Genomic DNA, 26,956 nt, shown 5'->3' on the forward strand with positions numbered 1-26,956 from the left:
GGCATTTGTAGCTTTCTCTGCAATTGCTGGAAATTCATGAAATGAAATGGATGCGTGCAGTCAAAACCGAGGCCTTGTATTGCAGGTTAAAATCGGCAAAGGTAGTTACCCCCAGAGGGTCAAGGTGTCGGGACAGGGAGTCGAGCGAACTGGTGTGAAAGCTCATGAACCCACGAGCTTCGCGGTGGATTGCTCCGAAGCTGGAGAGGGTGAGATGTTCCTTCACCACTGGTAGGAGAGAAGGTGCCAAAAGATTGGATGTGTGTGGGGTGGGTGTGGGGGGGGGGGGGGGTAGGGGGGCGCAGGAGAGAGGCAGGAAGCATGGACCGGAAAATTGGTCACAACGTGAATGTGTTTTGAGATTTGGGAAGACTGAGGGTGAGACTGAAGGGGGCCAAGGTGATGTGGTGAGACTGAGGGTGAGACGAAAGGGGGCCAAGGCGATGTTGTAAGACTGAGGGTGAGATGCAAGGGGCCCCCAAGGAGATGTGGTATGACTGAAGGTGAGACAGAAGGGGACCAAGGAGATGCAGTAAGACTGAGGGTGAGACGAAAGGGGGCCAAGGAGATGTGGTGAGACTGAGGGTGAGACGAAAGGGGGCCAAGGCAATGTTGTAAGACTGAGGGTGAGACGAAAGGGGACCAAGGAGATGTGGTGAGACTGAGGGTGAGACGGAAGGGGAACAAAGAGATGCGGTAAGACTGAGGGTGAGACGAAAGGGGGCCAAGGCGATGTTGTAAGATTGAGGGTGAGACGAAAGGGGGCCAAGGCGATGTTGTAAGATTGAGGGTGAGACGAACGGGGACCAAGGAGATGTGGTGAGACTGAGGGTGAGACGAAAGGGGGCCAAGGCAATGTTGTAAGACTGAGGGTGAGACGGAAGGGGGCCAAGGAGATGTGGTATGCCTGATGGTGAGACGGAAGGGGGACCAAGGAGATGCGGTAAGACTGAGGGTGAGACGAAAGGTGGCCAAGGAGATATGGTAAGACTGAGGGTGAGACGAAAGGTGGACCTAGGAGATATGGTAAGACTGAGGGTGAGACGAAAGGGGGCCAAGGAGATGTGGTAAGACTGAGGATGACGAAAGGGGACCAAGGAGATGCGGTAAGACTGAGGGTGAGATGAAAGGTGGACCTAGGAGATGTGGTAAGACTGAGGGTGAGACGAAAGGGGCCCCCAAGGAGATGTGGTATGACTGAGGGTGAGACGGAAGGGGACCAAGGAGATGCGGTAAGACTGAGGGTGAGACGAAAGGTGGACCTAGGAGATGTGGTAAGACTGAGGGTGAGACGGAAGGGGCCCAAGTGTTGGGGAATGCAAAACTAGCTCAGCAGTGACGGAGCCAGCATTGTTTACCAGCTTCCTGCTGAGTGCCTAATTATCCTGAGGGCCAAAGACTTTATTGTTTCCAGGGATGTGGCATCACCAGCAAATTGCGCACCTGGCAGTGGACAAATGTCTTGTCCATTGTTATGAACAAAACCAAAACTATTTTCAGAGCCATTCAAAGGTGACCCCGAAGCCATTTTGGAAACTTGTTCAACCAATATGGTTCATGATATGGCTGAGGAACCCAAAGGTTGTACTACTGCACCTGGTCACGTGAGCATTTGAACATAATTTGGGAATAGAGATAAATGCTTGACATGTAAGCAAAATACCTCGTGTCTGTAAGCACACCTGAGGATCTTGGACGGGAGTTCAAGTCCAGGTAAGGATTGGTGCTCGTGTGCTGTAATATTCGGTTGGTACGAGTCGACCTGCAGTTTTGTGCAGTCACGAATGGAGGTTTATTGCATGTTTTTAAAAAAAAAAAAAATCTTTTTTTGTGTAGGTGACGTCAGTGTTGGCATCAAGTGTGCCTCTGGTGTGCTGGGACCCAGCGAGACTGATATCGACTTTGATATCATCAAAAACGATGACGACACATTCCTGGTGAAGTACACGCCACTAGCAGCAGGGCGTTACACGATCATGGTGCTGTTTGCAGATGAGGTGAGGCTGCTTCGATAGCAACGTGTGGTTATTCACGCTTGTGCGGTTATTCACGCTTGTGCGGTTATTCACGCTTGTGCGGTTATTCGCGCTTGTGCGGTTATTCGCGCTTGTGCGGTTATTCGCGCTTGTGCGGTTATTCGCGCTTGTGCGGTTATTCGCGCTTGTGCGGTTATTCGCGCTTGTGCGGTTATTCGCGCTTGTGCGGTTATTCGCGCTTGTGCGGTTATTCGCGCTTGTGCGGTTATTCGCCCTTGTGCGGTTATTCGCCCTTGTGCGGTTATTCCCGCTTTTGCGGTTATTCGCGATTGTGCGGTTATTCGCGATTGTGCGGTTATTCGCGATTGTGCGGTTATTCGCGATTGTGCGGTTATTCGCGATTGTGCGGTTATTCGCGATTGTGCGGTTATTCGCGATTGTGCGGTTATTCGCGATTGTGCGGTTATTCGCGATTGTGCGGTTATTCGCGATTGTGCGGTTATTCGCGATTGTGCGCTTCTTCGCGCTTGTGCGCTTCTTCGCGCTTGTGCGCTTCTTCGCGCTTGTGCGCTTCTTCGCGCTTGTGCGCTTCTTCGCGCTTGTGCGCTTCTTCGCGCTTGTGCGCTTCTTCGCGCTTGTGCGCTTCTTCGCGCTTCTTCACGCTTGTGCGCTTCTTTGCGCTTGTGCGCTTCTTCGCGCTTCTGCGCTTCTTCGTGCTTCTGCGCTTCTTCATGAGTTAAATTTTGACATTTGATTTGGTTCATTTGATTTTCTGTTTTGTGGTCTTTCCTGCAAATGTCGTTCCAAAAGTTTTGCTTTTGATCCTCATTTACCCTGTAAAGCAGAAAGGAAACTTATATCTACATCACTATCATATATCTATATCTCCACATCTCCAATGAAGGGGTCAAGGTGGCTTCATGATGTTCACTTGTACAGTCATACAGATGACAATGCCTGCATACTTTATTCTCAGGAGCTTCCCAACAGCCCATATCGCATCAAAGTGGATCCATCCCACGACGTACACAAAGTCAAAGCCGAAGGTCCTGGTATCAGCAAGACTGGTAGGTTGGAAGTGATTGAGGTCCAATTTTAGTTGTACCAATCGGGTGCACCTGTGCCACTTTTTGTTCAATCCGCTGTCTGTGGGTGGAAGTAATTTGAAGAGCTGTGTGTAATGGAATAGTGGAGGATGTAGTAATTTTTGTAGTATGATTGGTGCTCCAGCTTGCTGCTCTGATGTCATCGGTGTCTCGTTGGAGAAATTTACAAGTTTAAGGAAGTAGGTTGAATTATGCTGTTAATTTGTAATAGTGGGCACTGCTGCCCCAAGTATGCTCGTCGGCCCACCTCCGGTGGGTATTGTTGAGGAGGTCTTGAAAATGCACTTTATAATTTCATTTTTGGAATTTTTATTGATCCCAACATGTCGTACTCTTTGTCATGTGATTTTGTAATACTGGCTACCACCCAAGGTAGTACTATTTCTGGTATGTCTGTTTTGGAGTTTCAGTGACGTCCACGTTTGCTCCATTGTGCCAAGATTCTGAACATGTGAAGGTTAAATGGAAGCTTTTCATTAGGTTGTCATGTTTCGAGCATGAATGTGCATCCCCAAATCATGTAAGATTATAGTTGGGTTTTGACGTGTGGAGTGGGGTTGCTTGGTTTCTTCCATAATTTATCAATGGGGGACGGGGGCGCACTTTGGGGGACGGGGGCGCTCTTTGGGGGACGGGGGCGCTCTTTGGGGGACGGGGGCGCTCTGGGGGACGGGGGCGCTCTGGGGGACGGTGGCGCTCTGGGGGATGGGGGCGTTTTTTGGGGACGATGCAAGATCAAAGCAAAACAAACGGTTTATTTTCGATTAAAATAACATGACACTTATAGCAAAAGTGCGAGTTAACATTTGGGAGAGGTTTACAGTATTTTTATTTGTAAACATTTTAATGAAACTAATTATTTGCATTCGTGTTAATAACTTTTCATATTTATCTTATGAATCACGAACTGCTGGGAACCTATCCCCCTTTTTACCATTGAAACGTTTCCCCGACTTTCGCGGCGTTTTCAGGAACACATCTCCCGCGAGTGTCGGTCTTGCATTTTGTTGTCCATGTGCACCTGTCGGAGCTCCATGTGCTTGTCCACAGGTGTGCAACTGAACCAACCTACTCAGTTCACCGTGACCACAAAGGATGCAGGACAGGCGAAGCTGGATGTTCAGTTCACCGGATCTACTAAAGGAAACCCTGTGCGGAACATGAGCATGAAGGACAACGAGGACCAGACTCATACGGTCGCTTACACCCCGATGCAGCAGGTGCGTTCCAAAGAAATGTATGTTCTTGATTCTCAATCTATTTTATTTTTACAAGGACAGGTTAATTCAGGGATGAGGATACATATTGACCAAGGGTCACCATGGTCTACCTTTGAGATGACTTGGCGATGTGAAGAATCGACACTTGTGGTTTCTGATACCAATTGGTGCCAAAGCTAGTAATATGACTGGTTAAAGGCCTAGTCCCACCTTTATTTTTTTTATATATGGTCACCTGCTCAGTGGGGCAGCTGCAGGAGATATGGTAACCTGGGTAAAAAGTGAAGGTGTGAGTCTTCGTTCTGATTTGAACTTTAATTGCTGAACTCTCCTTGTTTATAGTTCGAATTTGTAAAGGGACGTTACTTCCGTATATTGTAGGTTCGGGTGGTGGTCGGAGTGGGGCATTGTTGTTGTAAATATTTGTACTTTGAGCCGATTATGATGCGGGGCACGTCTGTCTTGCTCTGAAAGCAACAACCATCGGGTTGATGTCTGCGGTGCTTATTCCACTGATTTAGAATCCATGTGTCGTCCATCAATCAAACGGTGTTTCCTGGTCCCTTTGCAGGCTTCCATTATGGTGTCTACTGAAAGCAGAATTGAACATGAACAATGTCAAAATTGAGTGCCCGATCGGTCACCTGTGTAGTCGCATGTTAGGTGTGTGATATGACCATTTGATCGCTCACCCTTTCCGATGCTCGACAGGGTCCCATGGCTGTAGCGGTGACTTATGGGGGAGACCTGGTCCCCTACAGTCCTTTCACTGTTGATGTTGCTCCACCTGTAGATTTGGGAAAGATCCAAGTGCATGGTCTCGAGAACAGTGAGTATGGATACCGATGGGAAAGCTACTCGGAAATAATTTTGTGGATTTGTGCAAATTTTAATCTGTTATGGTGGATAATCAAAATGGAGGCATGTGGGGTTAGTTGGGATGCGGGGGTTGGTTGGGGATGGGCGGAGGGTTAGTTGGTTGGGACGGGGGGGGGGGTTAGTTGGGCCGGGGGGGGGGGGGTTAGTTGGTTGGGACGGGGGGGGGGGGCGGTTAGTTGGTTGGGGGGGGGGGGGTTAGTTGGTTGGGACGGGGGGGGGGGATTAGTTGGTTGGGACGGCGGGGGGGGGGGTAGCTGGTTGGGACGGCGGGGGGGGGGGTAGCTGGTTGGGACGGCGGGGGGGGGGGGTAGCTGGTTGGGACGGCGGGGGGACGGCGGTAGCTGGTTGGGACGGCGGGGGGGGGGTAGCTGGTTGGGACGGGGGGGGGTTAGTTAGTTAGTTGGTATGGGGGGGGGGGGTTAGTTGGTTGGGACGGGGGTTCGTTGAAACGTCACCATTTTCAAAGAAACAGAATGATGTCTATCTCTAGATGGTACTGCCATGTAGTGGTAAATAATGACGTTACCCTTCCACCATATTGTTTTCAATACAAAAGGAAGAGTTGTTCTGAAGAGAAAGGTACCATATGGATGGTTATTGCAATTGAGTAAATATTTGAGGAAGTTATTTCATCTTAATGTAGTTCGATAAATGTCACTACCTTTTATGATGTGTATATATATATATATATATATATATATATATATTAATATAATATGTATGTATAGGATCCTTGGTTCGAATCCCGGTCGATCGCTGAATTAACACCAAATTGACAGGTCGGCAAATTGAGTACCAGCTCTGGTAATTCCCTGTGTCGCAACCGGTGACTAACAGTTGCAAGAGGCGACCTGTGTGTTGCAAGGCGACGTTTGGCCCACTGCTCTTGTGCAACCTGCAGTAAGGGCATCTGGCTGTAAAACTTTGCTCCAAAAAAGGCCAACCCCCACTCTGCGGGGTAAAGTGGCCTACAAAGGCGGCTATTTATATATATATATATATATACACAGACTTGGCATTTAATATGGAATTTTTTTTTTTTCTTGACTTGGGTTTACTTTCTGAACTCGGTATATCAATCTGGTGAGTTTCTTTTACGCTTCGGTGATTTATTTGTTAAAAGAACCATTTCACTGATTGTCTGTCGCAGCAACAAGTCAATAACAGGATTATATCACAGGTGGCGTGACAAAATGTACGGACAGGTACATTTGACGATTGGCTTCACAATCGGGTATATAAGGGTTGTTGCGTTCTGTATTAGTGGAAAACAACTGCTGCACGTCTACAAAAGTTATTGCCGCTTCCCCTGGAGATGGTCCGTCAACTTGACAATGCTGTTTGCCATTTTGTGGTGGCTTTACGAAATTCTGGCATGAAACAGCGTGCTATTGCTCGGCAGTATGGCATCACTCAAGGTCAGGTGTCAAAGATCCTGAAACGAAATGCTCAGAGGGGTGTCCCGACTCCAATACCGAGGCCAGGACGTCCCTGCAGAACCACAAGGAGGGATGATCGCCAGCTGCACCGGTTAGTCCGCAATGGCAGTACCAAGTCAGATAATCGGCTTAGGGCTGAGTGGCAGCAACTGACAAATGTGCCTGTATCCAGAAGGCTAGTCAACCAAGGGCTGGTTCAAGCAGGCTATCGTGCCAGGCGTCCCCTGAGAAAGCCACGTCTCACCAGACAACACCGCCAGCGCCGATTGCAGTGGGCCAGAGCTCCGTCAATGGCAGCCAGTACACTGGAATCACGTGATCTTCAGTGACGAGTCTAGATTTCTGGTATATCGTCAAGATGGCCGCGTCCGAGTGTGCAGACAAGTGCATGAAGCCTACAACGAAGATTGTATAGTGCCAAGAGTCCAAGCTGGAGGTGGTGGGGTGACCGTTTGGGCTGCTTTTCATGCAGGGGGAAAGACTGACCTGGTTGTTCTGAATGGAAACCTGAACCAGTTCAAGTACAGGGCCATTCTGGAAGAAACATTGCTTCCATTTGCTCATGCAGCCTTTCGAGGAAACTTTGTCTTCCAAGATGACAATGCACGGCCTCATCATGCTCGCATGATCCAACACTTTCTTGCTGACCGTGGTGTAGAGCATATGGAGTGGCCTGCTATGTCCCCGGATATGAATCCGATAGAGAACTTGTGGGCAGAATTAACGCGTCAAATCAACAACTTGGACCAGCAGCCTGCCTCTGTGCGTGAATTGCAGCAGGCTATTGTAACTGCATGGCAAGCGATTCCTGTCCAAACCTTGGCAAATCTCGTGAACAGCATGCCTCAACGTGTACGTGCTCTCCTGAATGCTCGTGGGGGTTACACGAAGTACTGAACTGTAATTTTACTGTCCGTAATCCCAGTCGTAATTACCTTCGCAAAAGCGGAAGGTTATGTTTTGATCGCTGTGTATTTATTTGTATGTCTGTGTGTGTGTGTGTATGTTATTCGCATAACTCAAAAAGTATTCAACCGAATTGCATGAAATTTGGTGGGATGATTGGTTATTATACGGGACACATTTGATTAGATTTTGGGAGCAATCGGGTCAAAGGTCAAGGTCAAGGTCACGAAAAGGTCAAAATCGTATTTTTGTTGTTCTGTTCCCTACACTCCCATGCCAAGTACAGAACAGTAGCTGCGGCGAAGGTATGCGCTCTACCGAGTGCCCGTTCTAGTTTAACTTTTGTTTTGATTAAAAATAAATTTGGCTAATGTGCAAAATAAAGAGATACTTCTGTAAAACGTACAGAAGTTGAACACAGTACTGTCCGTGAATTGAGTTCGATATCGGTTTACATCACTTTCAAGGATCAATTTATTTGCTTTGAAATGTCAAATGTGGTTTTTGTTTCTTTTAAAGGTCACATTAACAAAATCTATAATAATTTCAACATAATTCCAATGAACTTTTGGTTCTAAGTCCTCTTGAAAAGTAAGTTCACCCCCACAAAAATAATATTCCATATTAAATGCCAAGTCTGTGTGTGTGTATATATATATATATATATATATATATATATACACACACACACACTAGCAGAAGTACCCGGCATTGCCGGGCGGGGGAGGGGAGGAGAAGAGGGGGGGGGGATGGGAGAAGAGGGGGGGGGGATGGGAGAAGAGGGGGGGGGGATGGGAGAAGAGGGGGGGGGGATGGGAGAAGAGGGGAGGGGGATGGGAGAAGAGGGGGGGGGATGGGAGAAGAGGGGGGGGATGGGAGAAGAGGGGGGGGATGGGAGAAGAGGGGGGGGGGATGGAGGGTGGGGGAGGACGGAAGGGGAGGGCCAGTCAAGAATGACGTTGCAGTTCTCATGGTCGGACAGCAGCACAACAATCGCGACATCATCCTGCATCTTCGCAAGAGCACAAAGCGGATTTTGGAGACTCACCGATCCTGTGACCCACGCCCTCCAGTACCGGCGTTGCCGGGCGGGGGAAGGGAGACCTGTACATTCCCAACCCGTACATTCGCCCTCTCGACTCAAGCTCGTATTCGTATTCGAAATCGAAAGGGGAAAGGGGAAATCCTTCGTATTGGAATTCGTAAACACGAAATATGAATTAAAATTTAATTCATATCGCACAAAATCGACACAAATAGTATTGTAGGAGGAGGTGGTGGTCGATTCCAAGGGATCTGGGTGATATTTAGTATTGTAGGAGGGGGGGGGGGGGGGGGTGGTGGTCGATTGTGAGGGATCTGAGTGATATATATATATATATATATATATATATATATATATATATATAGTTGCAGCAAGGAACATCACGTGATCGCTCTGAGCGATCGATTGCAACTCTGCGTCGTGTCGTGGGCGTGGCCAACGTGGCCTCATGCTCCCAGGTGATTGGCTAACTCGAGCTCGAGAGAGCCATAATGCGCTACGTTATGGCAAAAAATATGGATCTAAAGATGAAAGGGAAAAAAACCTATGTGGTGTGAATGGCAATGTTCGTCGCTCAAATGTGAAAAAAGGCAATCGCTTTTTGCTCTGAAATACGTGCGAACGCGTAACTGAGTTAATGGCGGCAAGGAACATCACGTGATCGCTCTGAGCGAATCAGCGCGCTGCTCTGCGACCAGTCAGATTCCTTGCATAATATTCCTCGCTGAAATGCACTGAGGTAAAAATATGGTTAAAAAATATTATGGAATAAATTTTTAGGTCAGCCATGTTCTTACCAGGCTCAATGGCCACGTCTGTGCCAAATATCAAACGTGAGCCTCTGTTTAGGAGTCTATCGGTAACATTACACACACACACACACACACACACACACACACACACACACGCACACACGCACACTGTGTTTTATATAGATATAAATAAATATATTGTTACGGTTTTCCGCCACCCTTCCTACCCTTACCAAGGGGAGATTAAGCCCCTTGTTCTTTCTGGGCCGGCATAACCGAGACTTGAAACGCCCCTTCCGGGCAAACACAAGGTAGGGTTTCGGGACAAGTCTTGCATGTACCTAAATACCTGCACCGCCATGGAAGCGGGGAAACGAGCCTCACACGAGCCACGTGTAATTTGGGTACACCGAGTGGATTGCATACCACGTGGTCCGTGCAGTTACCGTTAATATTGGAACCCGATTAGAGCGGTTCTATTCGTACCACGCTTAGTCAATGATGGAAAACACGAGACGGTCGAATAAAGGAATAACAGGATTAATTATTATTTACACTTATATGTACAATTTGGTAGAAGACAGACACAGAGCAGCCTTATACAGTCTTGTGCTAAGCCCAGACACGGGCCTGATCACACACACAAAGGGGAAATGTAGGCAGGATGATGTTCACGCGCTGCCGTGGTCGTCCAGGAACGGCGGCCTGGCGTGCTTTCCACGGTCCCAGCACATCCTGCGAAGATGGCAAGCAGGTGGTGGAAAGGGATCCTCATCGCGCATCTCTCGAACAAAGGGCAGATGAGGCAGATGAGGCAGGAGGGAATGTACGCGTCTCCCGGCGGCTTTCCACAGCGCGTTGAGTAACCGGCGCGCTATCACTCGCGTAACCCAATGCAATAGAGCCTCGGCCTCAAGCTCAACCGAGCGTCACTTTAATACGGGCGCTTATACTTGGTTCATGCGCGTCTTTTCTCCGAACTCGTAACTCTCATCAATACGCGCCTCTCCAATAGCTCAATGCACAAGCTCACCTCTCCCCGAACTGCTCGTAACTCACCGCACTGCTCGTGGGGGCTTTGTGCAACGGGTTATATGGACACGCCCTGAGCCCTCTCGAACGTTCCAACCACGCCCTGTGACGCATTGCCGCAGCCACTCCCTGTGAGCTCTGATTGCCGGCTTGCGCTTACCGGCAGCTTCTTCGCCGCCCTCATTCGATCCCGACTCGACCTGCCAGGCCTGCCTCATGTTAATTCGCGCCAAAAAGCCAAAGGCAGCACAAGGAGGTGTAGGCGGCATAAGGCAATGAAACGATGAAGGACCTACTCATTATCCTACTCAATGCAAAACTAACACAGGAAAAGGACTATGCTCACAAATACTAAGAGATAACTGCACTATCGCGAGGCTACATGTTGTAATGTGACTAAACTATGAGGGGGAAAATTAACCTTTATTGTACAAAACTCAAAACCGCAACTATATATATGTATATGTATATATATGTATGTATATATATATATATTGTTATGAATTTGGTAGAGCAACATCTAGAGCTAGGTAGATCTGTATAGGTAGGTATTCGCCTGTCGTGACAGGGGCTCTACATGTAATAAGTTCTTGATGTTTAGGCATTTGTCGGGGTAAGATGTATGATTGTGGATCTACCTGGAGATTCGAGTGTTAAGTAGTGAGGGATTAAAGGTAACGCCCCTGTGAGTCTCACCTAGTAGTCAAACCTTTGTCCATTATGGCACTGCAGACCACAAACATTAGATAGGTCACTAGCGCAACATTAAATAATTCCTTTCCCTGACAATGACTTCGGAACAAACGGACAGGAAACCAGGCTAGGACACTGCCGATGATGGCCGCAGCCAGCTACACCTCCGATGGGCCTCGAGTGCCACGCGCTATCACAACACTACAGGCCTGTGATTCGGTGGAGGGCACTGATTGGGTGGCGCACCAAGGGACGTGACATCACCAGCGAGGTTATTTAAGGGAGCGCCGAACGCTCTCTTGGCTCTGGTTCTCTTGCCTCTCTGGCGTCTGGCAGTGCAGCTTTTGGTCTCTTGTGGTTGATGCTCTTAGTTGCGCAGCAGTTGAGAAGAGTTCTGCAGAAGAGTTGGCTGCCAGCACTCGCGCAGAGAGTTCACTTCAGTTGAGCCGGAGGAGTTGTTGAGACCAGTCCCGGAGCGAGTTGGAAGGACAAGACGTGCAGTCACACCTGCGTTCTCCCCGTTCCTGTCTTTTCGTGCTTCGTGTGGGGATCGATCTTGGGTGGAGCCGCTGGCCTGCGTTGGGTGCCTTGGAGATTGGTGCACCGACCTCGTGGGCGGCGAGAGGCTCGGAGCTTGGAGAAGGCCTGGTGGCGGCTGAGCGCGGCCGTGTTACAAGAAGACGACAGACGGATAAGCCCGGGATCCGCATACACTGTACACGACGTGACGTGTTTCTTTTGTAATTCATAATCTCCCTCGTATCGTGTTTGATATCTGTTGTGTGTGGGATTCCAATTTAGGCTTCTGACCGGCGTGGGCTTTTTCACTGTCTTTACTTTTCATTAATAAATCCTTGTATTATTTTCTGTATATATCTGAATGCAGTTTCCTGGGTGTTTGATTTTAATAGATAAGGCGGTGGGGGGGGGAGCTTCGCTGTGTCCGCCATTCCGCGCGTTTAACTTTAAGTGTTTGATTTGGAATCCGCTATCGAGTTCTCGCCTCGGGAGTTAAAGCCTCGCAATTGGCCATCCGCAACTGTGGTATTAATCGCGGTTGCGTGACTATATATATATATATATATATATATATATATATATATATATATATATATATATATATATATATATATATATATATATATATATATATATATATATATATACATACATACATACATACATACATACATACATACATACATACATACATACACACACAGACTTGGCATTTAATATGGAATTTTTTTTGGTGCGGGTGAACTTACTTTTCAAGATGTCTTGGAACCAAAAGTTCATTGGAATTATGTTGAAATCATTCTAGATTTTGTTAATGTGACCTTTAAAAGAAACAAAAACCACATTTGACAATTCGAAACAAATAAATTGATCCTTGAAAGTGATGTCGACTGATATCAAACTCAATTCACGGACAGTACTGTTAAACTTCTGTACGTTTTCCAGAAGTGTCTCTTTATTTTGCACATTAGCTTAATTTTTTTTTTTAACAAAAGTTAAATTACGACTGGGATTACGGACAGTAAAATTACAGTTCAGTACTTCGTGTAACCCCCATGAGCATTCAGGAGAGCACGTACACGTTGAGGCATGCTGTTCATGAGATTTGCCAAGGTTTGGACAGGAATAGCTTGCCATGCAGTGACAATAGCCTGCTGCAATTCACACACAGAGGTCGGCTGCTGGTCCAAGTGGTCGATTTGACGCGTTAATTCTGCCCACAAGTTCTCTATCGGATTCATATCCGGGGACGTGGCAGGCCACTCCATATGCTCTACACCACGGTCAGCAAGAAAGTGTTGGATCATGTGAGCACGATGAGGCCGTGCATTGTCATCTTGGAAGACAGTTTCCTCGAAAGGCTGCACGAGCAAATGGAAGCAATGATTCTTCCAGAATGGCCCTGTACTTGAACTGGTTCAGGTTTCCATTCAGAACAACCAGGTCAGTTTTGCCCCCTGCATGAAAAGCAGCCCAAATGGTCACCCCACCACCTCCAGCTTGGACTCTTGGCACAATACAATCTTTGTTGTAGGCTTTATGCACTTGTCTGTGCACAAGGACGTGGCCATCTTGACGATAGACCAGAAATCGAGACTCGTCACTGAAGATCACGCGATTCCAGTGTCCTGGCTGCCATTGACTGCTCTCTGGCCCACTGCAATTGGTGCTGGCGGTGTTATCTGGTCAGGCGTGGCTTTCTCAGGGGACGCCTGGCACGATAGCCTGCGTGAACCAGTCGTTGGTTGACTAGCCTTCTGGATACAGGCACATTTGTCAGTTGCTGCCACTCAGCCCGAAGCCGATTAGCCTTTATTGCCTTGGTACGGCCTTTGTGGACTAACCGGTGCAGCTGGCGATCATCCCTCCTTGTGGTTCTGCGGGGACGTCCTGGCCTCGGTATTGGAGTAGTGACACCCCGCTGAGCATTTTGTTTCAGGATCTTTGACACCTGACCTTGAGTGATGCCATACTGCTGAGCAATAGCACGCTGGTTCATGCCGTAATTTCGTAAAGCCACCACTCCATGACAAACAGCATTGTCGATTTGACGGACCATCTCCAGAGGAAGCGGCAATAACTTTTGGAGACGTGCAGCAGTTGTTTTCCACTAATACAGAACGCAGCAACCCTTGTATACCTGACTGTGAAGCCAATCATCAAAAGCACCTGTCCGTACATTTTGCCGCGCCACCTGTGATATAATCCTGTTGTTGACTTCTTGCTGCGACAGACAATCAGTGACATGGTTCTTTGAACAAATAAATCACCAAAGTGTAAAAGAAACTCACCAGATTGATGTACTGAGTTAAGAAAGTAAACCCAAGTCAAGAAAAAAAAAATATTCCATATTAAATGCCAAGTCCGTTTATGCGCGCACACACATGCATACAGTCACATGAAAAAGTAAGTACACCCCATGTAAAGTTTTGACTTTTTCAACATACAGATAATTGTTCTTCATTTCAACAATATTGATAGATAAAGGTAATATAATATAACAAATATCATGAAACATTTACATTTTGTAGTCCATTGTATAATTTAAATAAACATAAATGCAAATTTTGCATGTGGAAAAAGTTAGTACACCCTTGGTTCTAATAGGTGGTATTGCCCCCTTTGGCAGAAACAACCTCAAGTCGGCGTTTCTTATAACTCTACCAGTCTCTGACATCGACTGGGAGAAATTTTTGCCCGCTCCTCCATGCAGAATTATTTAAGCTGTGCGATGTTTGAGGGGTTTCTTGCATGCACAGCTCGTTTCAAATCCCCCCACAACATCTCGATGGGATTTAGATCCAGGCTTTGACTTGGCCATTCCAGAACCCTCAATTTCTCTCTTTTCAGCCATTCCTTAGTGGATTTACTGGTATGTTTAGGGTCATTGTCATGTTGCAAGGTCCACCTTCGGTTGAGCTTCAACTTCCCGACAGATGGCCTCACATTATCCTCAAGCACCCTCTGGTACAATGAAGAATTCATAGTGGATTCTATGATGGTGAGCTGCCCAGGCCCTGATGCAGCAAAGCTGCCCCAAACCATAATATTTCCACCACCATGCTTTACAGTTGGTATCAGGTTCTTGTGGTCAAATGCTGTCTTTGGTTTTCGCCAAACATGTCTTCTGGTATGGTGGCCAAATAGCTCTACCTTTGACTCATCTGTCCAGAGCACATTGTTCCAGAAGTGCTGGTCTTTGCCTCGGTGTTCATTGGCAAACTTTAGTCTTGCCCTGATGTTCTTTCTGGACAGCAAAGGTTTCCTCCTGGCACACCTCCCATGTAGATCAAATTTGTGCAGCCTCTTTCTAATGGTAGACTCGTGCACTTTGACATCAACATTGGCAAGAGCTACCTGCAGGTCCCGTGATGACGTTCTGGGGTTCTTAGAGACATCTTTCAGCATCTTGCGGTCTGCTCTTGGGCTGAACTTGCTGGGGCGGCCTGGCCTGAACAAGTTGACAGTTGTTTGGAATCTTCTCCACTTGTAGATGATCTTCCGGACAGTCGAATGATTGATTTCAAATTGTTTGGAGATCTTTTTAAATCCCTCCCCAGACTCGTAGGCATCGATAACCTTCTTTCTGAAGGCCTCGGAGAGCTCTTTTGATATTGGCATGGAGACGCCGCACACTTCAATAACAGAGCAAACCAAACTATGTCTGAAGTTTAAATAAGACAGGTTCCTCCAAGATTCTCTCAAACGATGTTCTAATCATTTGCACCTGAGCTGGTACACCTGATTCTAAATGTAGGTATTTGAAGTAGTGATAAATGTAGGGGTGTACTTACTTTTTCCACATGCGAAATTTGCATTTATGTTTATTTAAATTATACAATGAACTACAAAATGTGAATGTTTCATGATATTTGTTATATTATATCACCTTTATCTGTCAATATTGTTGAAATGAAGATCAAATAGCTGTATGTTGCAATATGTTGAAAAAGTCAAAACTTTACATGGGGTGTACTTACTTTTTCACGTGACTGTACACGCACGCTAAGCAAGGCGCCACCATGTTGGAGGAATGTGTTTCTGTATTCGTCAATTGGAGCTTTCAATGCCTTGACATCTTGCAGGAAAATTAAGGAAACAGATTTAATTGTGGAATAATTATGAAATTATTGCTTGCGATTGTCACGATCCCAATGTTGTCGTTGAGGGGTTCGATTAATTCTATAAATGTTCATTTTGAGGCAAAGATTAATGATTTATTTGTGAATTCGGTTTCGAAAATGTATCGTTGTGTCCACCTTGACAAGTTATGGAAATCCAGTGAGATGTCAAGGTCATGTGACAGATGAGATGCTGGATTTAATTTTGTTTTTATTTATTTATAAATTAGCAAAATGTCAAAGCACTTTCCAATAAACAAATAATTAGAGAAATAGAAGTTTTTTTCCTAAGATATTCACCTTGATCTGGATTTTTTTTTTTCCCCAAATGACAGAGTTGGTGGTTGGAGAAGAGTTTGAGTTTGATGTTGACACTCGTGGTGCTGGAGGCCGAGGCAAGTTGGACGTTCACGTGCTATCGCCATCCAACAAGCCTTTGGCCTGCTCCGTGGAGTCGACGCCAGCTGGAAATGGCAGCACGGTCCACTTCCTGCCCAAGGAGGAAGGTCCTCATCGTGTTAGCATGTTGTATGATGGACAACTGCTCGATGACACGTTCACGCTTGAAGCGGCACTTCCTCCTGATCCCAAAGAGGTTTGACTCGCCCATCATTTTAGAATCGATTTTTTTTTCTTAATTTGGGGTTGTTGGTGTTTTTATCACCTGTCTGTAAACATCTGTTCAGGTGCGTGCGAGTGGTGAAGGTTTGAGATCGGGCAAGGTTGACCATCCTGCTCAGTTCTCCATCGACACTCGGAAAGCCGGACAAGGCAACCTGAGTTTGACAGTCGAAGGACCATGTGAAGCGAAACTAGAGTGCGTGGATAATGGTGATGGTACCTGCTCGGTTTCTTACCTTCCTGTTGAAGCTGGAGATTACCTCGTAAACGTCCTTTTTGCTGGGATGCACGTTCCAGGATCACCATTCCAGGCCACCATTGAACCATCTTTTGACCCCCAAAAGGTTTTGGTGGAGGGTGAAGGGCTGAAGAGGGTCAAGGTTGGAGATACTGGTTCATTCACTCTTGATTGTTCTCAGGTAAACACACGATTTTGAAGTCGCTTGCTATTTCAGCCTTATTCTGTCGGATTGTAAGTTCTGAAGTTTAACGATGTTTTCTTGGGCCTGCACGCAGGCTGGCGATGCCAACTTGGATGTCAAAATGGTTTCGGACTCAGGTGTCGAGGCCGACGTTGTAACTCGGCGGCAATCAGAAGGAGTGTATGCTGTTAACTACACGCCAGTGTGCCACGGCCCACACACCGTGGATGTAAAGTACGGTGGCAGGTCGGTGCCAACCTTCCCGGCACGCCTTGAAGTACAGCCCTCTGTGGATACAAATGCCGTCAAGGTCTTTGGACCTGGGATAGAAAATGGTTAGTCCCTATCCAAGTATGGAATGGGATTCTTGTGGGGTTTGGTGTGGTGGCAATGGGTAAAGTCACTGTTAGTCCCTATTGTGCCATCCAAGTATATGAAATGGGATTCTTGTGGGGTTTGGTGTGGTGGCAATGGGTAAAGTCACTGTTGGGTCCTCTTGTGACATCTACGCATGAAATGGGATTATTGTGGGGTTTGGTGTGGTGGCAATAGGTAAAGTCACTGTTAGTTCCTATTGTGCCATCCAAGTATATGAAATGGGATTCTTGTGGGGTTTGGTGTGGTGGCAATGGGTAAAGTCACTTTTGGGTCCTCTTGTGACATCTACGCATGAAATGGGATTATTGTGGGGTTTGGTGTGGTGGCAATGGGTAAAGTCACTGTTAGTCCCTATTGTGACATCTGCACATGAAATGGGATTATTGTGGGGTTTGGTGTGATGGCAGTGGGTAAATTCACTGTTAGTCCATATTGTGCCATCCAAGTATGAAATGGGACTCTTGTGGGATTTGGTGTGTTAATGGGTAAAATCACTGTTTGTCCCTATTGTGCCATCCAAGTGTATGAAATGGGATTCTTGTGGGGTTTGGTTTGGTGGCAATGGGTAAAGTCACTTGGTCCCTATTGTGCCATCCAAGTGTATGAAATGGGATTCTTGTGGGTTGGTTTGGTGGCAATGGGTGAAGTCACTTGGTCCCTATTGTGACATTCAAGTATATGAAATAGGATTATTGTGGGGTTTGGTGTGGTGGCAATGAGCAATGTCAGTTAGTTCATATTGTGACATGTGCACATCAAATGGGATTATTGTGGGGTTTGGTGTGGTGGCAATGGGTAAAGTCACTGTTTGTCCCTGTTGTGACATCCAAGTAATGAAATGGGATTGTTGTGGGGTTTGGTGTGATGGCAATGGGTAAAGTCACTGTTAGTCCCTATTGTGACATCTGCGCATAAAATGGGATTATTGTGGGGTTTGGTGTGGTGGCAATGGGTAAAATCACTGTTCGTCCCTATTGTGCCATCCAAGTGTATGAAATGGGATTGTTGTGGGGTTTGGTGTGGTGGCAATGGGTAAAGTCACTTTTTGTCCCTATTGTGACATTCAAGTATATGAAATAGGATTATTGTGGGGTTTGGTGTGGTGGCAATGAGCAATGTCAGTTAGTTCATATTGTGACATGTGCACATCAAATGGGATTATTGTGGGGTTTGGTGTGGTGGCAATGGGTGAAGTCACTTGGTCCCTATTGTGACATTCAAGTATATGAAATAGGGTTATTGTGGGGTTTGGTGTGGTGGCAATGAGCAATGTCAGTTAGTTCATATTGTGACATGTGCACATCAAATGGGATTATTGTGGGGTTTGGTGTGGTGGCAATGGGTAAAGTCACTGTTTGTCCCTGTTGTGACATCCAAGTAATGAAATGGGATTATTGTGGGGTTTGGTGTGATAGCAATGGGTAAAGTCACTGTTAGTCCCTATTGTGAGATCTGCGCATAAAATGGGATTATTGTGGGGTTTGGTGTGATGGCAATGGGTAAAATCACTGTTCGTCCCTATTGTGCCATCCAAGTGTATGAAATGGGATTGTTGTGGGGTTTGGTGTGATGGCAATGGGTAAAGTCACTGTTAGTCCCTATTGTGAGATCTGCGCATAAAATGGGATTATTGTGGGGTTTGGTGTGGTGGCAATGGGTAAAGTCACTGTTTGTCCCTGTTGTGCCATCCAAGTGTATGAAATGGTATTCTTGTGGGGTTTGATGTGGTGGCACTGGGTAATGTCAGTTAGTCCCTATTGTGACATCTGCGCATAAAATGGGATTATTGTGGGGTTTGGTGTGATGGCAATGGGTAAAGTCACTGTTAGTCCCTATTGTGAGATCTGCGCATAAAATGGGATTATTGTGGGGTTTGGTGTGATGGCAATGGGTAAAATCACTGTTCGTCCCTATTGTGCCATCCAAGTGTATGAAATGGGATTGTTGTGGGGTTTGGTGTGGTGGCAATGGGTAAAGTCACTGTTCGTCCCTATTGTGACATCTGCGCATGAAATGGGATTATTGTGGGGTTTTATGTGGTGGAAATGGGTAAAGTCACTGTTTGTCCCTGTTGTGCCATCCAAGTGTATGAAATGGTATTCTTGTGGGGTTTGGTGTGGTGGCACTGGGTAAAGTCACTGTTCGTCCCTATTGTGACATCTGCACATGAAATGGGATGATTGTGGGGTTTGGTGTGGTGGCAATGGGTAAAGTCACTGTTTGTCCCTGTTGTGCCATCCAAGTGTATGAAATGGTATTCTTGTGGGGTTTGGTGTGGTTGCAATGGGTAATGTCACTGTTAGTCCCTATTGTGACATCCAAGTATATGAAATGGGATTGTTGTGGGGTTTGGTGTCGTGGCAATGGGTAAAGTCACTGTCGTCCCTATTGTGACATCTGCGCATGAAATGGGATTATTGTGGGGTTTTATGTGGTGGAAATGGGTAAAGTCACTGTTTGTCCCTATTGTGACATCTGCGCTTGAAATGGGATTATTGTGGGGTTTGGTGTGGTGACAATGGGTTAAATCACTGAGCACATGGTCCTTTGCTCATTCTGCGGCAAGTTCCACATGTCACGTTCAAAATTGCCTTTAGTGACCTGAATGTTTCTTCATTGCTCTTTGTTGTGGTTGTGGTCATTGTGGTTGTTCGTTAATGATCTGAGTCGTGCTGTGAACCTGCCCGGTTGTCCCTAGCGTTTTGTGATGCAACCACGGATTTCTCTGTCGACGCGAGTTCTCTGACCAGAACCGGTGGTGATGACTTGACGGCAAGAATCACCGGACCTTCTGGTGTGGTTATTCAAGGCGGTGTGACGGACAAGAAGAATGGAACATATGCCGTAGAATACACTCCGTTGGAACTGGGTATTTGATGTATATCGTGACTCCTGTCACGTGACTCCTTTCACTCTGTCGATCTGATTGTCCTAAGCATGTATATCTCCACTCTGAACTGATGCTACAGCATGTTTTGAGCAGATGTGGTTGTGCAATTTCTTGTGAATATTAATAATAACTAATATATTTGATCGAGTAGTCTCATTCTCATGTCGACCCCTTCCTCACTGCCACCCCCATCAGAATTAAATAAAAGTATGTAACATGTTCTTCATTTGCCAGAAGCAAATGCTGGTGAACTATTAATACCTGATGTAGTCAAAGTATCAAGGTGGGTTTGGTGCACCAAATGTCAATGATTGAAAATTCAAACTGCCATGTTGGTGTAGTGCTGTCAGGGACACTTGGTCTCAAATTGCAGTGTCCTAAGATGGAGATGTCATCTGCTGTCCCATCTTCAATTGTAGATATTAAAGATCCAATGGTGTCCTTTTGGTCCATTGGCTACAAACCCCTCTATTTTTTAAATATTTTTTTAATGTTGAAGGCTCCAGTCATGGACTCTATGGTCCTCATCGAGGCCAGGCCTTGAATAAAAGAGCTGCATTGATGAAGTGAAGAAAGAAGGAATAGTCAAAGTTTTTGAGGACGTAACAAATCTGCTTTTTGAAAATCGGAAGATCTGATCATAAGTGTTTGAAAAGACATGAGAAGGTAAAGAGTTCCAAAGTTTGGCCGTGGAGGGGAAGACACAAACATCATACCGGGCCACCCTTGAGTTGCCAATGGCCACACAATAATCATGTGATGTAGCGGCTTGTCGAGTATTCCTTGGTCTCGCTAATGGCGGAGGTATACAGGCAGCAAGTTCTTGGGAGCAGAAACCGAAGTAATATCTGTAGAAAAGAGTAAGAGCCAACTTTACGGAGTACTTCGCGTGGGTTGGGGTTTTTATGTCAGATTAGGAGAGTTGATGAGTCTGATTACTTTGGATTAAATTCTCTCCAGTAAGTATGTTGAGCTAGACACTCCCAGCTGTGCTCATAGTTTACTAAAGGTAGACTGAGCTATTTGTGTGTGAGAGAGAGAGAGAGAGAGAGAGAGAGAGAGAGAGAGAGAGAGAGAGAGAGAGAGAGAGAGAGAGAGAGAGAGAGAGAGAGAGAGAGAGAGAGAGAGAGAGAAGAGAGAGAGAGAGAGAGAGAGAGAGAGAGATAGAGATAGAGATAGAGATAGAGATAGATAGATAGATATATAGAGAGATATAGACAGATAGAGAGAGAGAGAGAGAAAAAAAAAAAAAAAAACACCCCCCACCTTTAGAGGCCATTTTTCCCCACGAAGTGGGGGTTGGCCTTTTTCGTTTCTTGTTGTTGGTCCCCTTTTTGAAGCAGTTTTACGGCCGGATGCCCTTCCTGCCGCCAACCCTGTTTGTCACTTTTTACGACAAACAGGGACCAGTGAACTGGTACTCAATTAGCCGACTTCGGAAGGATGACAGGCCGAGTCAACCCCCCTGGCGTTAATTCAGCGATCGACCGGGATTCGAACCCAGGATCCTAAGCTGGCACCCTAGCCGCTAAGCCAACACCAGGCTCTCTCTTAGAGAGAGATGGGAAGAAATTGAGTTTTAGAAACATTAAACTTAATCTGATTACTTTTGCCCCACTGGGAAATCTTGTCTAAATCTGAATTTAAAGAGGTGGCTGTGATCAAACGAGGTGTAGATCGAATGAGGGAAGATGGGGCAGATGGGCAAAAACATGGAGGAATGTAATGTCGAGTCGTCAACATACGAGTGCATTTGGTTATTTGTAGAAGAAAGAAGATCATTGATAAAAAGAATGGAACCCTGAGGGACACCGCTGTTGATGGGGAAAGAGGAAGATGAGCCATGGACAATTACAGAGATAGAGCGGTCGGAGAGACCTCGATATGAGAGAGCAGAGCGAAGGAGGAAAGCTTTCATGTTTGCCCTCATTGAGGCATTCTGCAGTAAGTGGTAATGTTTGGCTCCAAGTATGACACAGGCATGATGGGTAAAATGCCTCCTTCGTGTGTTGGACCCTGATAAAAACAACCCGTTGACTGTGTGCACCCTTCCTACTCGGATCATTTTGTGGGGGTGAATGTGGAGTTGTAATTTACTCGAATGCTCCAATGAAAGTTAATGTCGGATACACGAGCTTCTCCTTGCTTATGGTTGGCATACATCTGAGAATTCTGTTCATTCCATCGACGGGGCCTGGATTTTGAGGTGTAACTATCACAAATAAAAGGTAGGGCCACACACAATTTGGCTTTTCATCAGGAAACGGGCCTGATGTTCAACATCTTAGGCCATGGCTCATTAGGACAGGAAGGATTCCGGCAATAATGTCTCCACTTTATCAAGACTCCATGAGATCTATAACATCCATGAGCAATCGATGCAAACTGGTCCCCGGGTTAACCTTGACTTGACTTGATGCAGTTCTCGAGGAGCCCCTTTCCTGTGAGTCAGATCATTTGTCCAGGGAAAAATGTAACCCAACCCAGAAAGCTCTTGCTAAGTGCTTTCTCTTGTCCATCCTTATCATTATGGACATCCTGATACTAGTGATGGAATAGCCGCAGGTAATTATCGGGTGGAGGTGAGTTTGTGTAGAAGAAATGATGGTGGCATCATGTCACCTGAGACTAGGGGGAGGAGTTTTGAAGCAGCAGAAACTTGGCCAATGGAGTGGATGCCTGATGAGCTATAGCATGGGTCGGCTGACAAAGGCATGGACAAGCAATGTGGGTCTTTATTTATTGTCGCACAGCGGAGCGAAAGGGGGACTATGGTTTTCCCGTGTGTGCGTGCGTAAGCGAAGGACCGCATTCGAATTTGGTGTGTGGGTTCAACCTACGTCAAAATCCAAGATGGCCGCCGCCATGTATGTCTGATGCCATGTATGTCTGAACCTTGTGAGCGGAATATCTTGAAAAATAAGCGAAGTACCAACTTCTAATCTGGTGTGTGGGTGTATCTATGCATAAGGAACGCTATTGAAAATTGGGTCGCCACGTCAAAATCCAAGATGGCCGACGCCATGTATGTCTGATGCCATGTATGTCTGAACCTTGTGAGCGGAATATCTTGAAAAATAAACGAACTTCTAACTTCTAATCTGGTGTGTGGGTGTATCTACGCATAAGGAAGAATGCTATTGAAAATTGGGTCGCCATGACGAATCCAAGATGGCCGCCTCCATGTATGTCAACCTTGTGAGCGAAATATATCATAGCATGTTTTCTGCGTCTTCCACTTTGTCAACTCATCACTTCCCCGACGGGGGACCTAGGCGTAACGCTTGTTTATTTTTGTTTAAACATGCATGATTATTATGGGGACTTGGGCTGGCAACGAGAATAGTAAAACGCGGTTTGTGATGTCGCTCTTTCAATGCCGGTAGTCTTACATATCAGTACCATTTGAAACATTCTCATGTTGCTCAAAATAGATGGCAAATTTGAGCAGAGTGCTGTTCTGAGGTACTAGGTAGATGGTAGTTGTATAATTGGTGCTGCTTACATTTGGCCAAATGTCATTTGACGATGTTATGCAGTCGTAACGTATAAACCAAGTGTTTGTGTCCTCCCTCCCACCGAACCCTTATCTAGGCAAACATTTGATTGACGTGGCCTACAAAGATGTGCCTGTTGGTGGCAGTCCATTCCCCCTGGTGGTGTGCGAAGGCTGTGACCCAAAACGAGTTTGTGTTTCTGGGCCTGGTCTGAAGTCTGGCTGGACCAATCAGACCAATTCATTCACAGTCGAGACTCGGTAAGGCATACCTTTTGACTAAATGTAGTATCATGTTGTACTGGACATTTCCTCGGTCGGACGACAGCTGCCATCATGGAGAAACATGTTTGACAGTCATTTATTGACCACAGCGTTTCAACTGTGGATATAAGGAGAGGTACCCTTGGTAGTTAAAAAGCAGGCCTAGGTCTGCCTGCATTTGCACTACTTGATTAGCCTCAGAGCTCCACTACCGGAGGCCATTCTAAAAGGTGAAGACAAATTCGGCAAGGCATCATCGTTTTGACTCGACGGATGTCTCGCGCTAACTGTCTGGTTTCACCATTGGACCGTCGAGTTCAGTGCTGACCTGAGATCCCTGCAAGGCCAAATGCCTATCTCGATGCTTTATGGAATTCAAAATTGAGGCAAGACCCTTCCCCGATATCGAAACGGTGTGCCATCCCTGTCTCACCCATGATGGTAGTACGAGTAGGAAGTGGTATTTGGTAGGTTGATGCTTGTATTGATTTGTTGTACCTCGCGTACATGAAGCAAATAGTGGGATTAGGCAACTTGATGTCCGTCTGTCTGTAAACGTCAGTTTATGATTGAGGACCAACTCATTTAAATAGAATGTTCTATTCTGGAGACAAATGGGAAACCCGAACCTCGAGTTTAACCGTTCTGTACTTTGGCTCTGAATTTGTCCCGAGTGAGGTAATATTTTACTCTGTCTGTCCTCCTGCAGTCAAACAAATTGTAAAAATTTAGTCTATTGCTGGAAAATGGAACAAAAAAGGAACAATCTTTTTTCTTTCTTTTTTTCACTCAGGCAGCCGGAGTGAAATATCGTTGTGGAAAAACTCCTCTTTCCAAATAGTCAGCGTAATGTTTAAGGATGGTATAAAGGACACAAGTAACACTTACGAAGAACTAATGTGACTTGTTCGATAGTGACGTCATAGACACTGGGAAAATGGCGGTAAAAGCCGGAATGAATATTTATACGACTTTTAGAATCTTTAATTTAAATTAAATGATATACCTGAACACTGCGTGGGATCATGTGTTCTATGAACTCTAGTTTTGTTCAAACTGCTTCTGGTTGTAGAACTCTTTGACTGCTCTGTAGTACAAATGCAGGTCGAATCGAGCAATTTCCCACCTGGTGTCATGGTAACTGTACATGCTCCTGAATGTTTGTGCAAAGGTATGTTTGGAGGATGTGGGGATGACCGGTTACTGTGTCCCAAATGTTTCGCCCATGAGGGTTCATCTGTTGATTTACCTTTATCAGGTAGAGGCATATTTGTTGCTGGCGATTGATCCTCGGGTCCATTGTGTGCAGGGGAGCCGGTACTGGTGGTCTCGGCCTTCAGATTGAAGGTCCTACAGAAGCCGTTATATCTTGCACGGATAACAAGGATGGCACCTGCCTCGTGGAGTACGTGCCGCAAGATCCAGGGAAATACGACGTGCTCATCTCCTATGGGGGACAACCTATCCCTGGTTAGTATGTATGCTGGTGATTTGGAAATAGGAGGAGGAGGAGGGGGGGGGGGGGGGGGGAAGAGATGGTGTTTTTATATATATACTAGTACACCCGCTTACTACGGGAGCGGCAAGAAGGGTCATTCCTCTTTGGGGTCTATAGATTACAGTCGATCTATGGTTGGGTCTCAAGAACATTGGGTGTGTGTTCCTTTACCAAGTTTCTTGTGTAGAGATCAAGTGGTTTATGCATTCAAGCAAGCACTCCATTCAAAACCGTTAAGGAACGGCTGGCTTGGCAAGCGCTAGCTAGCTGCTTGGTAAATGAGCATAACCCGGGCTTCTTCCCTTTCAGTTTCGTATCAAACAGCAGGAGACGAGTTTCAAAAGTTCACTCCGAAAAATGCCACGGTAGCGGCAGAAAGGGCCATGTTATTAACCCAACATTTGTGGGTTATATAGAGTACAGTAGATCTTCGCACAGTTTTGGAAGTAAACCTTCCTTCACGGATGTCGGGATTCCGCCCAATTTCTTCATGTAGTGTTATAAAGAGCATTAGCGACTGTTTAAAAAGCTAAGCATACATGTTTGTGGTGTATAATATTTTTACTTCCTGTAGAAGCCGTTGCTCCCACGGAAACACCATTATAACTATAAGCTATTTATACACGTTATCACTGCAGGAAAACTGCCTTGGGGAAGTGGGGCATTATTAGTATTAATATTGTTTTGTAATAACATTAACAATGTGATTATCTTTTTCTTTTTTTTTGTTGTTTTTTTTTTTGTTTTTTTTTTGTATACAAGATCGAGGCTCATGAAAGAGCTGACATTAATCACACAAAGTCAAACCGACACATAAAACACAAAATAAGGGGAGCGGCAGACAAGATTGGGAGAGGGGGCAGGACACAAACAACATTTGAGAGCAGGGACATCGAGAGAAATGTGGGAGGGGGAGGAGGTGGGAGCGGAATAAAACATATGGACACTGCAAGGACTCTGGGGTGAATTAGCGGGGGTAGAAAAGATCAAGGTTTTGGATGGGGGAAGATAAGAGATGGTGGTGAACAGCTGTTTTAAAGACCTGGAGGGAGGAGTGGGATTGAAGGGAGTGGGGGAGTTTGTTCCAGAAGCGGGAGAAAAGGGAAATGAAAGAGTGAAGGTGAGCAGAGAGCCGAGATTTTGGCAGTTTAACCATAAGAGGGTTGCTGGCAGATCTTGTGCGACCTGTAGGAATAGTTGGGGGACAGAGCCCAGAGAGAGCTGGGTTAAGGCCGGAGAGGAGTCGGTAGAAGACAAAGACCACCAACCTGCCTGCGGTGAGCGAGTGAAAGGCCCTTGGAGTTAGCTTCATCGCACGAGATTCCAATGATTCTGAAAGCTTTGGTTTCAACAGTGTGAAGCCGAGCTAGGTGTGAGGCAGGAGCACCGGCCCAGAGCGGGGAACAGTATTCCATTGAGCTGCGGATGAAAGCCTTGTATGTGTTGAGGAGCTCAGGTGTGCCAAGGAAGGACTTCGCACGACGGAGTCCTTGGAAATGTGGTTTTCCCAAGAAAGATCATGGCAGATAGTGAGACCCAAAAGCTTGAGCGACAACTTCTTGGAGAGGATTGTTGAGAAAGTGGATGGGAGGGTTTTCTAGTCGGTCTTTTCGGAGAGGCATCGTAAGAGTGTGAGATTTGTCAGGATTGAAAGACATGTTCCACTTGTTTGACCAGTGGATTTTGATTTTGATTTTGT

At 46.1% G+C, this 26,956-nt stretch overlaps 1 protein-coding gene across 1 annotated transcript in view; it reads left to right on the top strand.

Annotated features, from left to right (window-relative positions):
- LOC137418728 (filamin-C) overlaps positions 1-26,956 on the top strand; it is a 96,126-nt gene that overhangs the window by 47,397 nt on the left and 21,773 nt on the right. Inside the window, 11 exon segments of the mRNA XM_078770878.1 lie at positions 86-209; positions 1,837-1,997; positions 2,953-3,043; positions 4,133-4,302; positions 5,014-5,131; positions 16,024-16,283; positions 16,375-16,728; positions 16,826-17,066; positions 19,808-19,978; positions 23,594-23,756; positions 25,069-25,229. Coding sequence (XP_078627004.1) covers positions 86-209; positions 1,837-1,997; positions 2,953-3,043; positions 4,133-4,302; positions 5,014-5,131; positions 16,024-16,283; positions 16,375-16,728; positions 16,826-17,066; positions 19,808-19,978; positions 23,594-23,756; positions 25,069-25,229 — 2,014 coding nt within the window.

The sequence above is a fragment of the Myxine glutinosa genome, chromosome 1 (assembly GCF_964187855.1).
Source record: "Myxine glutinosa chromosome 1, kmMyxGlut1.1, whole genome shotgun sequence".
In the NCBI taxonomy this organism is placed as follows: Eukaryota; Metazoa; Chordata; class Myxini; order Myxiniformes; family Myxinidae; genus Myxine; species Myxine glutinosa.